This window comes from Apostichopus japonicus, chromosome 19 (genome assembly GCF_037975245.1).
Source record: "Apostichopus japonicus isolate 1M-3 chromosome 19, ASM3797524v1, whole genome shotgun sequence".
NCBI lineage: Eukaryota > Metazoa > Echinodermata > Holothuroidea > Aspidochirotida > Stichopodidae > Apostichopus > Apostichopus japonicus.
Window position 1 is genome coordinate 14,453,787 of NC_092579.1, and position 15,484 is coordinate 14,469,270.

A 15,484-nucleotide genomic window follows, 5' to 3' on the forward strand; every position below is an offset into this window, starting at 1 on the left:
AGTTTGAGTTGTCAAAGGCAGTTAGATTTGATCCCTCTTAAGTAATTTTTCACTGGCGTCTAAATTGATGGCAGTGTCCTGTTTGTCGATTGAGTAAATTGATATCCTAACACTGACATCTTTATTTTTAAAGGGACAACTTTGAACTCTCCGAAGGTTCTATGAACTGGCCTCTTCTGTTATTAATTAACACTGCAGAAATTGTGATATGAATGATTTATTAATTATAAAAACATCATCATTCTTGTCATCATTTCTTGTACAGTATACAGAAGTTCCAATTTGGGGGTAACAAATTGGGGGGTCGGGGTTTGGGAGGAAGTAACCGTTCCGTTATGGCACAAAAAAAGGGAATTTATGACTCATTTCTGACTATTTAATTAAAGGGTCATATCCTGGCAAATCCCACTGAAAGTTATCAAAATTCCTCAGAAATACTTTAATATCCTAAAAATTCTGGGTGTGTGCAAAAACTTTCTCCCTGGAGGTGCTACTCTGAAAGATTATAAGCACTTTTTATTAATTAGCAAACGTTAATTGGTGGTGACTGCCAAGCCAGGGTTCAGTGTGCAGCTTTTAGATCACAGTTAGTAATAACATATAGAGTGTTCAAGTAATATTATGAACATTAATATTCCAGATGGCCGAAGCAGAAATGGTTATAGATTTGTGTCATTGTAATCCTTTAAGTCACTTAGCATAAATTTATAAACATAATTAAGTCTCAATTATGGAGATAAAATTCAATATAGGTTTTAGACAATGAAATGCATGGTATTGAAACGACCAATCAGATACTAGCTGAAGTCAAGCGGACAAAATATTTTAACTGAAATCTTCCAAATTAGGTCTAGCTGACAGTGCACTTGCTTAATAGAATCTTATTAATTGTACGCAATTAGCTAAACATTACAGTGAAATGTTAACAGAACTTTTGGCTTCAAATTGCATTTTGGGAAGAAATGATCAAATAGACTAATGTATGCGTTTTCAGCTTGGTTTATAAAATTGGCTCAAGAATACAATTTTAAAAATACTAGGGAGGTCAAGAAAGGGGGTAATTTTGGTCCTAAAACAGCTAATGTTTGGGGGAGGAAGTAATCCTTTAGCTTATGACAACAACAACAAAACTCTTAAAACTAACAGGACCAGAAACACTGAAAAGTTGAGCACTACCATCTTCAGGAAAAGGACGATTTTGATGATTATATCAAAATTGATGAAGTATGACTCATTCTGACTATTTAATTTAGTGGTCATTCTTGCTAATCCCATTGAAGGCCATCAAAAATTGTTCAGGATATTTAAGTTTCCTAAAAAAAAAATGGGTCTATGCAGAACCTTTTCTTCCTGGAGGTTCTGCTCTCAAAAAGATAAGTACCTAGACTTTGAAGAGCATCATATTAATTAAGCATCAATTAAATGTCTGACCGGTTGAGTTGAAGTGATGGGCATGTTTGCCATTAGGATTAACAATTCAGTTACAGTAGCCATGATATTGTCTTTCTTTAATTAACTTATCAGTATACAGATGATCCAAAGACATAGTTACAACTGATAACTTTTTTGTAATTTTAACTACTTGAGTACCAGACACCCCTATTATTTAAGACACCCATTCCCTTTAAGACTATCTGGAACCAGAAGACATGTAAATTAAAAACCTCACAAGATGACAGGATGTAGATGACATATTATGATATAAACTCCAATAATTAAATTAGAATTCTGTGACCTTTCCTTAAACTTTGTCAGGACAACATGTAATAACTGTAACTAAGTCTCCTCTGATTCTTTAATGAATATGTACCAAAATTTGTGACTTTTCTTCAAGGATGCTCGGGTCTAGCCTGTAAGTTTTTGAAAACTGAATTGTCTCGGCAGCGATGAGATCATTCTAGAATCGAATGGCATTGACAAACAACTCGCTGATATACATAATTAAAGGGTAAATATTTGATTGTTTAATCTAGATGGGTTGTTTGAATTTTTGACCATTTGTAATATTATTATATTAATTAGATTTGGTGAACAGATTGTCAGAAATTGGCAACTATATGGTCACAAATTATCGCAAAGCAACCCGAATTTCTGTGCACACTGGGAATAATTTGGCGTTCAAATTTTGCATGGCAGCTTTGAGGGCTAGATCTGAATCTTTTCTCGTACACTAAACTAATATTCTTCCTGGGTACAAAAACTGCTATAAATCTTTGCACTTACACATACATAGCGAATTGCTGAAATTTGCGATGAGATACTGGATACTTGTTTCTGTATATATTAAAGAGCGTGGTGGCCAATTGGTTAAGGCGTCGGACTCGTAATCCAAGGATTGCTGGTTCGATTCCTGCCTAGTTCATTACGTTGTGTCCTTGGGCAAGATGTTTTATCTCAATTGCCTCTCTCCACCCAGGGGTTAAATGGGTACCTGTGAGGTAACTTGTCATTGGGCGCAGTATATAACTGCTGCCGACTGGAATATTGTCTCTGGGACAGGTTATCATTGACCAGGGTTAATATAACATCTGTAAAGCGCTTTGAGACCTATCCCTGGTATAAAGCGCTATATTAAAAGCAAATATTATTATTATTATATATCTTTGACAAAGTTGTCTTTAGAAAATACATACATGTGTTAGTTGGGTGATAAGTGAAAATCAGACCAATTTGTTAACTAATTAAACAGTCTACCAAATTAGGCCTACTTTGTAACTTATATTGTTTAATAGCTCAGCTCTGGATGTGTTTCCTTTGTGATGACTTTTGAAACCATGTCACTTATGGTCTATGAATCCCAAAAAGTTAGAAAGAACCTTCCTTTGTTTTTGATGTTGATATATCTCTTTGATAAGTACTAGATCTATATATAACATCATGTTTGTGATAACCATAGTAACAGACGAGTCATCTTCGATTGACAGATCCCACCTGACGAAATAGCAACTGCTCTTTTCGAACGTCATAAGTGTACTCTAAGACTATAAAAAATCATTAATGGTGGGTTTGACTATACAAATCCATGTACAATAGAAATTTTGAGCTGCTTTCACCAAACAATCCTCCTCCCTCATGCAATGTTCCTTCCTCTGATCACACCTTCGGTAGACGGGAACTTTCAAAGAACTGGCAGATGTATTGATCTGTGTATCCCTGAACATGAATATTTAATAACTCTTCATTTACATCTTATCTTATACTCCTCCACCTATCAAACACTAGATTCATTGTTTAGTTTCAAGTAGTCATTGAATGTGCGATTGATATCAAAAGGCGTCTGAGATAAAGTAGCCTTCATATACTCTTTATGACTATATGTTTCATGATTGCTTATAGTTAAAGTATACTTGGCTCTAAAATTGCCTTTGTCCCATTTTGACAAGTTATTTAATCCAATTGAACCCTTCACTGTGATCATTGAAGCTCAATAACTGTTTAAAGTGCTTGAGATATTTCTGTGCACTAACACCTACAGGTGGTAACTTTGAAGTGGTAGTATATCGATACATTCTAAGCTTCCAGGAATTGCTTGGCTGTAAAGTGTATATGTCCAGTGTCATTTTAGGTCTTATTATTGGATGACGTCTTTTCATTGTGTTTTTGTCTGGCTAATTGAGGTAGTACCATGGCTGCTGATATCTTCCCATGGCAACTGGCAAAGAGGATAACTTAAATTTATTTTGTAATTTGATCAACATATTTTTGGCAAAGAGAAGTTGGCAGAAGATCATGGCATGAAAATGTTGGATAAGATTAAACTTTAAAACAACGACAGAATTGTGCTATTGTTCTTGTCAAAATACATTAGTAAGAACTTTAACTCACATTCAATACAATAGCTACAAATAGGGTCATCGTTTTAACAAAACAATCTGCCTACAATTGTACTGCCAGAGTCTAGCTGTTCATGAATGTTTTCTTCTTTTTTTGCTGTGTTGTTGTTATGCACTGCTTTTGAATGACATAATAAGACAATATCAAGTTTGGATTATCTTACAAAATTGCAAAAATATGATATAATTTTTGTCAAAAAAAAATTGGAATCTAGACATCAGAGAAAGACTTTTAAGTTTTACATTTTATGTTGTATAACAGCTGTCCTACTGTACATCTTTGTATTAACATTTGTGAAGCAATTTACACAGTTTATTTTTGTTCGCTGACCATATAAATATAGCATTTTGCTGTTAAATTACAACATACATTTTCCCTGGAAATTCCATTGTATGTACTGCTTATAGCTAGTGAAATAATTGCATTTGCTATCATATTATTTTAACAGTGTTAACTGACCAGAAGTGATTCTAAATACAGTTTCAGAGTAGTTCCTATATTTGGTTGACATAATTATCCTTATTTATGATATAAAAATATGCTACATAAATTATCTCATGACCAAAATTCATTACATTTTTACACTTTTTCATACTAAGCTTAAATTATTTTTGTGATTGTTTTGGTAATAAAAATATATATATTTTTGTTCCAAAATAAGATTCTTTCATTCTTCTCTTCTTACTTTTTCAGAATAAAGCCAGAGAAATGGCCACAACTCACTCTAACAGGTAGAATTATTTGGGTTTTAGTTATTATACAACTATTAGTATCTGTGTGTACCTTCCTAAATACTGTACAATACTGTATGCATGCATGCACACCCATGCAACATACATTTTCATTTTGACAGAGATGGTTGGCAAGATTTGAGGCAAATGAAACTATGCTTCGAGGTCTATACTTAATACATGAATAAGTAGTACATGATAAAACAAGCTTGTATAGGCATCTTACTTGTTTCATAGCTATAAGATGAGATTCAAGTGAGGATTGAAAGCATTCATGACAAATTGGTGACATTTTGAGACAATGATGACATTAATTGTCAGTTATAGTAAACTAGGCAAGCCACATCATTGAATTCAGTGAATTTGATATGTGATGTATATAGCTCTATACACACAACATGAACCCCCATTACACAAAAATAATGTCAATAGAAGTGAATTTATGATATGTATGTATTTAAGATCCTCCTGCAAGCAGGAACTCGCGAAGAAGCCTCATTGGCTTATCAAAGCCGCAAGCTGACCAAAGTCAGTCTCTTAGACTCATATTTAACGTCCATGATTATGAATTGTCAATTGTCAACAACTCTGTAACTGGATGACATACATTAATCTTGGAGTGACTCGAACTCAGGACCATATGATTGGAAGGCACCGGCGTTAACCACTCAGCTAACCCTCCTAATATAACTCCTAATATAACTCCTAATATAAATCCTGATATAACATGATGTACAGTATAATATATTTGTGTATTTGTATTTGCCCAATGCATTGTAACAACAAACACATTTTACTTTGTAAACAGATCTGCAGTGTGTGCACTGTTGCAGATTTGTTACTATACTTCATGAGTTTTGTGTTTTTGATACACTTTGCTGGACATAAAATTAATATTGTATGTCACATGTGTCATTTCATTTCATAGGTTTATGGAACCTCACCTTTTCCTCTTAGACCTCTCAAAGTTTATTAGCCTAAGAATCCTACTGTATATAGCCTATTGTTCCTCACATATTACAATATGAGCAATTTTTTCTTTTTCCATGTACTTTAATTTGTAGTTAACATTCCCTGTAAGTGAAAATCACTTCTAATAGCCCTGATTAATAGGCCTAGAGTCAAAGTGTTTCATTTTCTGTTTGTAATTATTCTGTTTGTCTTAGAATTATAGTGGTCTTCACCGACAAGGTGAATTGTTCTGAATACACCAAGGGTACTATTCTGTTAAATCTATTTCACAGTTGAGGAAATACATTTAAAGGTCTACAGACAAGTCTAAGAACAACGCTGCCCTCATCACTCAGTAGGCATTAGAAATCATGAAAATAGAGAGCTCTGCAAAATCCATCAAAGATTGACCCTTTTACAAGTCTTTTCTCAATTCTATAAGTTTTATTCATGAATAAAAATTAGCTAATTATGCACATTGATGATGTAAAGAGAGTGCATGACTGCCAAATTTTCTGTTATGCTAAATCCTTTGCTTTTTAATAACCTTCCTTCCAAGGAAACTGAACATAGGTTTGTGGCCTAAGGGGATTTTTGGAAATATTTTATTGTCTTCCTTGAACAGACCTGAACATTGACATTAATCAAATGATATAAGTGGGCTTGTAATTAGGGTTTCACTTATTACAGGCTAAAATAAGATATTTTGATGAGTGCAATACTCCATGTCATAATTTGCACATATTTTATTAGTTTTTCCCAGATTTATCAAAACTTCAAATGTGTATATCTTGGAAACGAAAAAAAGAAGCTTTTTGAATAATTTCAACAGATTTTGAATAAAATCATCACAGTACACAACAAATGTAATGAATATGGCACAAATTGTCTAGGTGTCCGTAGTACTATAAGTCTGTGCATTTTTTGGACTCTGTTTATATCGTTCTCTTTGCGAAGCTCATCAAAGCCATCAATGGAATCTCTCGCACCAGACCTCAAGGTTCTTCTCATCGCTCTGGCAAATGCCCTGGAACTGCTCAACTGCCTTCAGACTAAACTCCCGGACTACCTACCCCCTCAGGAGAAAGACGAAGATGCACAGACTGAAGATAACAGGGAAGCAGGGTGCTACCAGGAGGTCCTATCTGTCTTGGAGGAGGTCGTCATGTATTCCTTTCAGCAGTGTGTGTATTACATTACAAAGGTAATATTGTCTTTAAATTATTACTGTATGGTAAATAATTAATATTTCAAGTTCAATACAAGGAAAGGAATAGTCCTTGGTGCATTTAATATTGATATTTTTTTGGAAAAGTTGCAAAATTTCTTGAGATTTCAATCAACTTGCTTTGACTCTTACTTATACAACAAACTCACCATGACAATTTGAACTCTTGATTTACTTCGCTTCTTGTTTACATGTCTCCCCACAACCTCAGCACTCTCACTTTACCGTGACTAGTGTGAATTGGTTACCTGTTTAGCACTGAGGACTTTACATTTATGTTGCAAACATACTTACAATTTGCTCTAATTTGCATTGGACATCTGAAGTATGACCACCAATATTCTATCTTTTTGCAGACGTTATACGATGCCTTGCCTACTATCCTCTCAGCAAATCCCTTTGCAGATGGAGAAGAATCGTCTGGCATTTCCAATATCATTAGCATATTTCAGGGGACCTTTGACCTTCTGAATGGAGTCTCAACACACCCTGACATCATCTCTCAGCTCTACGCATATCTCTTGTTCTTCATGAATGCAGCGTTGTTTAACGTCCTGTTAGAGAAAGGTACGGGCATTCACATGATTTACATACTGTACATGTAGCATTGTGGATCCAGAATCATGGACCACGGTGAATGAAGTATAGGCATTAAAATAAACTGTAGAGTCTGTATGAATTATATCAAGGAGAAAGTATTGGGTCGGTATGAATCAGATCTATTACTACAAGGTCAGTATGAATCAGGTTTAGTAACTATTAAGTCAGTATGAATCAGATCTATAACTACAAGGTCAGTATGAATCATGTATAGTACTATTGGGTCAGTATGAATCAGATCTATAACTACAAGGTCAGTATGAATCATGTATATAAACTATTGGGTCAGTATGAATCAGATCTATAACTACAGGGACAGTATGAATCATGTATAAAAACTATTGGGTCAGTATGAATTAGATCGATAACTACAAGGTCAGTATGAATCATGTATAGTACTATTGGGTCAGTATGAATCAGATCTATAACTACAAGGTCAGTATGAATCATGTATATAAACTATTGGGTCAGTATGAATCAGATCTATAACTACAGGGACAGTATGAATCATGTATAGAAACTATTGGGTCAGTATGAATTAGATCGATAACTACAAGGTCAGTATGAATCATGTATAGTACTATTGGGTCAGTATGAATCAGATCTATAACTACAAGGTCAGTATGAATCATGTATATAAACTATTGGGTCAGTATGAATCAGATCTATAACTACAGGGACAGTATGAATCATGTATTGTAACTATTGGGTCAGTTTGACCTACGAGTAGAAACGTAATTATATCTTGGGACACACATGTATATGCATGGAGATCATTCTTGTAACGCATAGAGCAAATAAAGGGACAGTATGAAGCTGCAAGTTCTGGGGACAGTATGAATTGATGAGTTGAACCTTTAGGGTCTGCAACTGTGTATGCATAGTCTCTAAAGGGACAGTAAGAATATGCACAGCATCTAAAGGGACAGTACGAAGACAAGTTATTGAGACAATATGACCTGATGAGTGAAATCTGTAAGCACTGTAACTACATGCTTTGTCTCTATAGGGGCAGTATGAAATATTTCCTGAAACTATTGACAGAAATTCTATGGACTGATCATAGGCTTAGGAGCCCAATTTGATTTGGGGGGACTGTAACGACTTGCCCGAAAAATATAACCAAAATTTGGGATCATACTGTGCACATCATTTAGGCATGCATCGGTTATTACATCGCATGCCAATACATGCAATCATTTGCCTTGTTATTACCCTTCCATATTGGTTAGAATTATTGGAGAAATCGTTACAATAATCATGATAATAATGATATCGCAAATTATTTTTCTTTCAGTAGGTGCCCGAAAATTCTCAGCATATTGCCCAAATTTTCACTTAAATTTTGGGTTGGGGGCTGCTCCCCCCCCTACCCCCCGCCTCCTACGCCTATGACTGTGACTTAAAAAGTTGCACAGCTAATGGGAACAGTATGACTCTATCAGCAAATGCTGTCTTGGGATCTTATTTAGATATATGCACCAAAACTATTAACTGCATGGATTGTGGGCAGAGTGTAAGGGGACAGAATGAAAAATTATATACATTTGTTTATAAGTTATAAGGACAACATTTATTAATTATGCTAAAAAACTACAGGGATAGTTAAAATTATGATGTGGAAGTTGGAGATTAGGTATAGTATGACAAATGATTAAAAACCCAACAAAAATGGTAAGGACAGTGTAGAAGCATTATATTTTTCGGGCAAGTCGTTACAGTCCCCCCAAATCAAATTGGGCTCCTAAGCCTATGATCAGTCCATAGAATTTCTGTCAATAGTTTCAGGAAATATTTCATACTGCCCCTATAGAGACAAAGCATGTAGTTACAGTGCTTACAGATTTCACTCATCAGGTCATACTGTCTCAATAACTTGTCTTCGTACTGTCCCTTTAGATGCTGTGCATATTCTTACTGTCCCTTTAGAGACTATGCATACACAGTTGCAGACCCTAAAGGTTCAACTCATCAATTCATACTGTCCCCAGAACTTGCAGCTTCATACTGTCCCTTTATTTGCTCTGTGCGTTACAAGAATGATCTCCATGCATATACATGTGTGTCCCAAGATATAATTACGTTTCTACAGTATGACTTAATTAACAGACAGTAGGGATTGTACTTAATATTGTACTAAAAGCTATACAGACAGTCTGACTATTAATGCACAAAAACTAATTGAAGGACACAAAGAGCAACATTTGGAGCCACTTAGAAAGTTTTAAGAACGACATGAATTATTCACAAGAACATTGCATTAGCAGTTAAAATTATCAAGTGGAATTTGTTGGGAGCATAAGGATGGTTGGTATCAATAATTAGAACCTAAAGAATAACATTTGGCATATACTTGTATGGATATACAGTCAATCTTGTGGCAAGTACAGCATATATAGCATTATGCACATATACTACATGGACAGTATCGGTATAGAAGTTATTTACAATTTAGGACTTGAATATGCTTAGCAACAATAGCAATATTGACTGAATTAAATAATTAGCATATTGTTGTGGTTGGACGGTTATGAATGATTGGATTTTTGTTTATAGTTTGGAACAAGATGATATTGTAGCATTACTGAGACAGTGCTTTATAGAGTTATCCTATACTGAAGGAATTCCATCACCAATTATTTGTCAATGATATGTTGGGATATAACGATATTTAGTTCAAAAGACGATACTTTATCGATTCAAGAATAGTTTACAGGTTTTCTACTTTTTTTTTCCTGACAATTAATCATACCTTTGCTTGGTGACGAAGAACCTGGGCACAAATTATGATACATATATACTTTTTGCTGATATCACACAAATACTGCACCTTATTAAGTTATGGAATTGTGTCCCATCTCACCTGTTTTGTGGCTATACTTGATCCTAAACCCATCACTGATTTGTTCTCATGTAGCTGCTAACGGCAAATACCTGCGTTGGTCAAAGGGGGTGCAGATCAGGGGCAACTTGGACGTCATAGAATCATGGATAATGGATAAGGGACTGGATGGCCAGATTCACTTCCTACAGACAATGTCATCAGCAGCAGACTTACTGGCTACACCAAAGATACAGCTCATGCAGGTAAATGAATAGGTCAACCAGTCCTATACACATCCCTCCTTCTACTCCCCCCCCCCCCTTTCCCTAATTGCTGCATTCTCAGTATGCAAAAGGTGACACTGTGTTCCTACGATATAGATTTGCTGCCCCAAAGTAAGTCTTTGTTTAAATACAATAGTTACAAAACCCTTGTACCACCTTCTTATAGTAACTGATTCTTAGCCATTTCGTTATGCATTTGACAGTTGGATACTTGAATTCCAAAATCCATTGTTAGTTTGACAAATTGTGTAAGTAGCAGTTTTCGAAAGGATTGGTTTTATAATGTATTTTGATATTTGATATCCTTGGCCATGTGAAAATTAGAGGGTCTTTGGCGCTCTCCTGATTCAAATACAGGTAATTTTCGGGCTCTCATTTTTGAGATATCGTAATTTTCTTTTAATCACAGGCAACTTGGTCCAGCCTTCGTAGTGACTTTTCGTCTTTGAGGCCTGCTCAACTCCATCAGCTGCTAAGCAAATATGAATTAAGCAACTCAAAAAAGAGTCCGACGGGCTGGACTCCTATCGGTGAAGACGTAGAGACAGTAACACAGAGAGGTGAGATATGCATGTACAGTCAGTGGTAGTATTGAGCAGTAATAGTAATGTCACATGTATATCTGTAATGAATATCTGTACTGTGATCCACCAGGTAGCATTCGCCTATTAAAAGTAGTGTTTACACAGGTCCAAAACTCAGGGAACCGGGTACCCGAGAGCTGTTACCCTTCGGGTATCCGGGGACCCGGAAGAAAATTGTTTACCCTTGTGTATCGCGATTTTCAAGAAATTACATATTGGATGCTGTAATAAATCAATTATATTCTCCACTGACAATGTTTTCATGTTAAAATACGTAGGTGTGTAATATAAGGTATAAAACCCTCCTCAATAATTTCTATTTGCTTTTGTTTCTTTCATTAACTTGTTAATAACTTCATATAATTAACATCACTACTAACATCGCACTGCTGCTGCAATGTTTGCTCTCAGCCTCTATTAGATCAGACCATATATACTAGCAAGGGCGTAGGAACCAGGGGGGCTGGGGGGGCACCAGCCCCCCAGTGAAAAATATGGAGGGGCAGAAGTATCATTCCGCCCCCTGCTTCGCAAGTCAGAAAACCCATTTTTCATTTCCAAATGAGAAAAAAATCTCATTTGGAGCACCAAATTGCATCTAAGGCCAGGTGAAAATGCAAAAGTTTTTACAAGATGGAGTGGGTGTTGAAGTGTGCTACATTGCACCAAATTGCATCTGAGGCCACCTGGAAATGCCAAAAAATTCCTTAGACCCCTCCCCCAGGCCGGCCATCAGTCTTCAGCCCCCCACTCAAAAGTACCTTCCTACGCCACTGTATACTAGGAAAGTATTCTTTTCTAAATGTTCAAGAATTTTTGCTGCAAAAGTGGCCTGCTGTTTTGGACTTGTTCGTCTGATGGAACATTTGTGTCTACACATTCAAATATCACATTAATTATCATCAAAGTTTAAATTGCTTCTATGAATTTTCACATGGGGACATTATATGCATGTTTACAAGTGTATTGATATTTTCCCATCTCACCACCAGAAACCATACTGGAAACTTTTGATGACCACCCACCCCTCACTCTACCTTCTGAAATCTCCAAACTAGACCTCTACGCTTTCCACAACCTTCCTTCCTTCCATCGCTTTCTAGAATATTTACGTCAAGACTTGCCATTTGTACATGTTTATCAGGGTAAGTACCATAGATTCATCCTAATGTATGTATGTGTATATGTGTGGGTAGGCTATACATACATCATTCCTCTCCTCCACCCAAAATATGTTGGACCGTGCAGGTTCTTTTAATATGAAAGGAAATTGTAAGTCAACAAATTTTTCAGAAATTAGCTATTAAATGTCATATGAAATGTATGATTTTAAATGAGGGGAACTTCAATTTAGTGGGAAGTCCATTTCATATGTTAACATTTAATCATGTGAAGAACATTTTTCCCTTTTCAACAATAGATATAAACCCTATATACTATTTTTCATGCAACACTTTTTTGAAATGGCAAACACAATCATTGCTCATTTCTCACCCTGCTATTGGTTTTACAGTGTCAGTGTAAAAGGACTACATGAAGGGAGGTTGCTAAACGCTTATTGCATGTTCTCATTTTTCTGGATGAGTCTACCTGACTTAAAGCAACTTTTAGTGTGTAGCACACCTATATTACACTAAAATCCTTGTTAATGTGCTCGCGATTGTTAACCGATTTTCTCTGATTTTTTCAGGGGTATCTCGTGTCAGTTCAAGGCGCCAGAGTCAGGCATCTAATAAGTCCTTCAAAGATCAGTCGATCAGGAAAGAATTCTCTCCAGAACCACTCAAGGTAAAGTCGCCATCTCCAGCGAAGCCTGAAACATGCAAAACTCACATTTACGCCTCCGTAAAGTTTGACGAAAAGAGTGGCGTGATAAAGGTTGACTGCAACGACAACGAATCAGACGTCAAGAGCCCTCCACCAGGCCTCTCCAAAGTTTCGGAGGACGTCTCTTTCGAAGCCAAAATCCTCGACGAGAAAACTGTACCGCCTGCTCCATCCAAGAGCGGCTCGAAAAAGTTCAGAAAGCACAAAAACAGGAACAAGAATCCCTCATCGATTAAGAAGACTGACAAGAAAAAGGATGGACAGCACGCACAGCTCAAACCTGTCAGCTCTGAGGAGGAAGCATCAAACTTACTTCAAGCATACTTCTCAGGTGTCAGCGGAGGTTACTTTGACAGCATCCCAGAAGAAGAGGATGACGAATCCTCGGGAGTCGAGGACTTTCCTCTTCTCGACGATGTCCCAGTCAGTCCTTCCTTCAAGGGCAAAGGGAAGCCTGTCTCTTCTAGCGACGAAGCAGTCGCCAGTTCGGAGGGGTCTTCTGGTATCAAGGAGGAGTACCATGACACTGCAGTGGAAAATTTTGATCCTGTGAAGTATGCTGTGGGGACCACAAACAACAAAGCAGCGTGCCAACGATCCGACTCGGGTAAATGCAGCTCGTAACTTCTGTTACGTTTGGTGACGTGTATGTAGTGCTCACTGGCAGAAAAATTATTTGAAGAGATGTCAGGGGATGGGGTTTAGATATAAATAGCCTCACAGGAGATGGTTTCTTACTGTGGCTGTTTAATAATGTAACTACAGTGCAGTAACGGTTTCGTTATTGATGGGGTTTTTGGAAAGGGATACGTTAGGGATATGTCAGGGGATGGGGTTTAGATATAAATAGCCTCACAGGAGATGGTTTCTTACTGTGGCTGTTTAATAATGTAACTACAGTGCAGTAACGGTTTCGTTATTGATGGGGTTTTTGGAAAGGGATACGTTAAATAATGTAGTAAAATTTGTTCATGTTGTAACAGCCTTCTTCAATTAATATATCAATTAACCATCAAATGGACGTAGTGGTGCAGTATATTCAATAATGTATAAATTCACTATCAGGTTCATTTTGACCCATGTTCACACTGCGGAGGAATTGCATCCCGAGACCATTCCTACTAACCTTAAATTAATATCTGATTACACTAACGAGATGCAAAACGGGGGAAACCAACAAACTACATTCTTTATTTAGCATAATGAGTAATTCAATTCATTTTAGCTTTCAGCCTGTAATGCATTTCAATTTTAAAATATCATAGAGCTTATCAAATTTTGATTTTCCATTAATTTCATCATCTCTTCAGATCAATCCTCTGTAAGTAAATCTGAGAAGCCTTCATCCAGCAAAGACACCAAGCCCAGTAAGACCTCTTCCAAGAGACACAGAAGAGGAAGACGGACCTCCTTGGACGATGTTTTCGTGGTGGACCTAGTCCCAGAGAACGACCAATTAGGAATCAGATTTGCAGATGGGATGGTGAGTATTATAAAGTATTTAAATAACAAATTTGGGAGGAACAGAATTCATTCCAAAAGAGAGGTCAGTGGATAAGACAGCAAAGGGTTTGTGGTCACAAATGTCGATGGCTGACAAATAAACAAAAGGAGAGTGTATCCGAGACTAATGGATTGTGGAATCTGGAAACAGGTTTATACTGGCTATGGGATGTTTCGGTGTAAGATTAATTAATAATTAAGTTTGGAATGAGTTTGCATGCATGCATGGGTGTCTCTTTGACTTCCCCCAGCTCCCATCATTACATAACCCAAACTTTTCTCTATTAGTTGTTTTTGCCTCGTTTGTTAAACTTGTTCTTCATCTTTGTATTGTATGTATGTATGTATTTTAGATCCTCCTGCAAGCAGGAACTTGCGAAGAAGCCATCATTGGCTAATCAAAGCCGCAAGCTGACTGAAGTCAGTCTCTTAGATTTATATTTAACGTCCATGATTATGAATTGTCAATTGTCAACAACTCTGTAACTGGACGACATACATTAATCTTGGAGTGACTGGAACTCGGGACCTTATAATTGAAAGGTTAACCACTGAGCTAACACTCCTTTATATTGCTCATCCCCACAGAAAACGCCTCTTGCCACTCCCGGTGTTTACATCCGTGGATTTACTAAAGATTCGGTAGCTGTCTCCTGCGAGCAGTTGAAAGTTGGAGACAGGGTGTTAGCCGTGGATGGTACCAGTCTGGTAGGCTTTGAGTATGACCAGTAAGTACAACCACAATTCTATTGATCACACAGACTGTCAGTGATCCTTCTTTCTCTTAATGTTTTTGTGGTCTCCATCTTGCTTTCCCCATTTTTCATAGAAAACCTTTCCATTTCCTCCTTTTTTGGTCTTCTTTAATTAGTTAACATGTGATCTACCAAATTGCTGTGAGAGTGTACTTATCATCACCTCCATTATTATGAATGTCAGCAATTATGTGAATTTTTGTTCTATTTCTTTTGGACATCTAAGGTACCGATTGAGTGCGATAGAAATGTAACTGTTTTAGTCCTATTTATTCCCTTTGCATTTGCCAGCATTTTAGCCTATATAGATACATTTGTAAATTTTGATGAAAGTTTTTTTACTGAGTTCAAAGTTGACAGTAG

The 15,484-nt window shown here is 36.6% G+C and overlaps 1 protein-coding gene across 6 annotated transcripts in view; it reads left to right on the top strand.

Annotated features, from left to right (window-relative positions):
• LOC139960640 (ras-associating and dilute domain-containing protein-like) overlaps positions 1-15,484 on the top strand; it is a 38,017-nt gene that overhangs the window by 16,589 nt on the left and 5,944 nt on the right. For all 6 annotated transcript variants that reach the window (XM_071959163.1, XM_071959164.1, XM_071959165.1 and 3 more), the window contains 9 exons: positions 4,528-4,565; positions 6,474-6,720; positions 7,101-7,311; positions 10,262-10,431; positions 10,862-11,012; positions 12,029-12,181; positions 12,727-13,470; positions 14,174-14,346; positions 14,955-15,094. In XM_071959163.1, the coding sequence (XP_071815264.1) occupies positions 4,528-4,565; positions 6,474-6,720; positions 7,101-7,311; positions 10,262-10,431; positions 10,862-11,012; positions 12,029-12,181; positions 12,727-13,470; positions 14,174-14,346; positions 14,955-15,094 (2,027 nt within the window). The remainder of the gene's footprint in view (positions 1-4,527; positions 4,566-6,473; positions 6,721-7,100; positions 7,312-10,261; positions 10,432-10,861; positions 11,013-12,028; positions 12,182-12,726; positions 13,471-14,173; positions 14,347-14,954; positions 15,095-15,484) is intronic.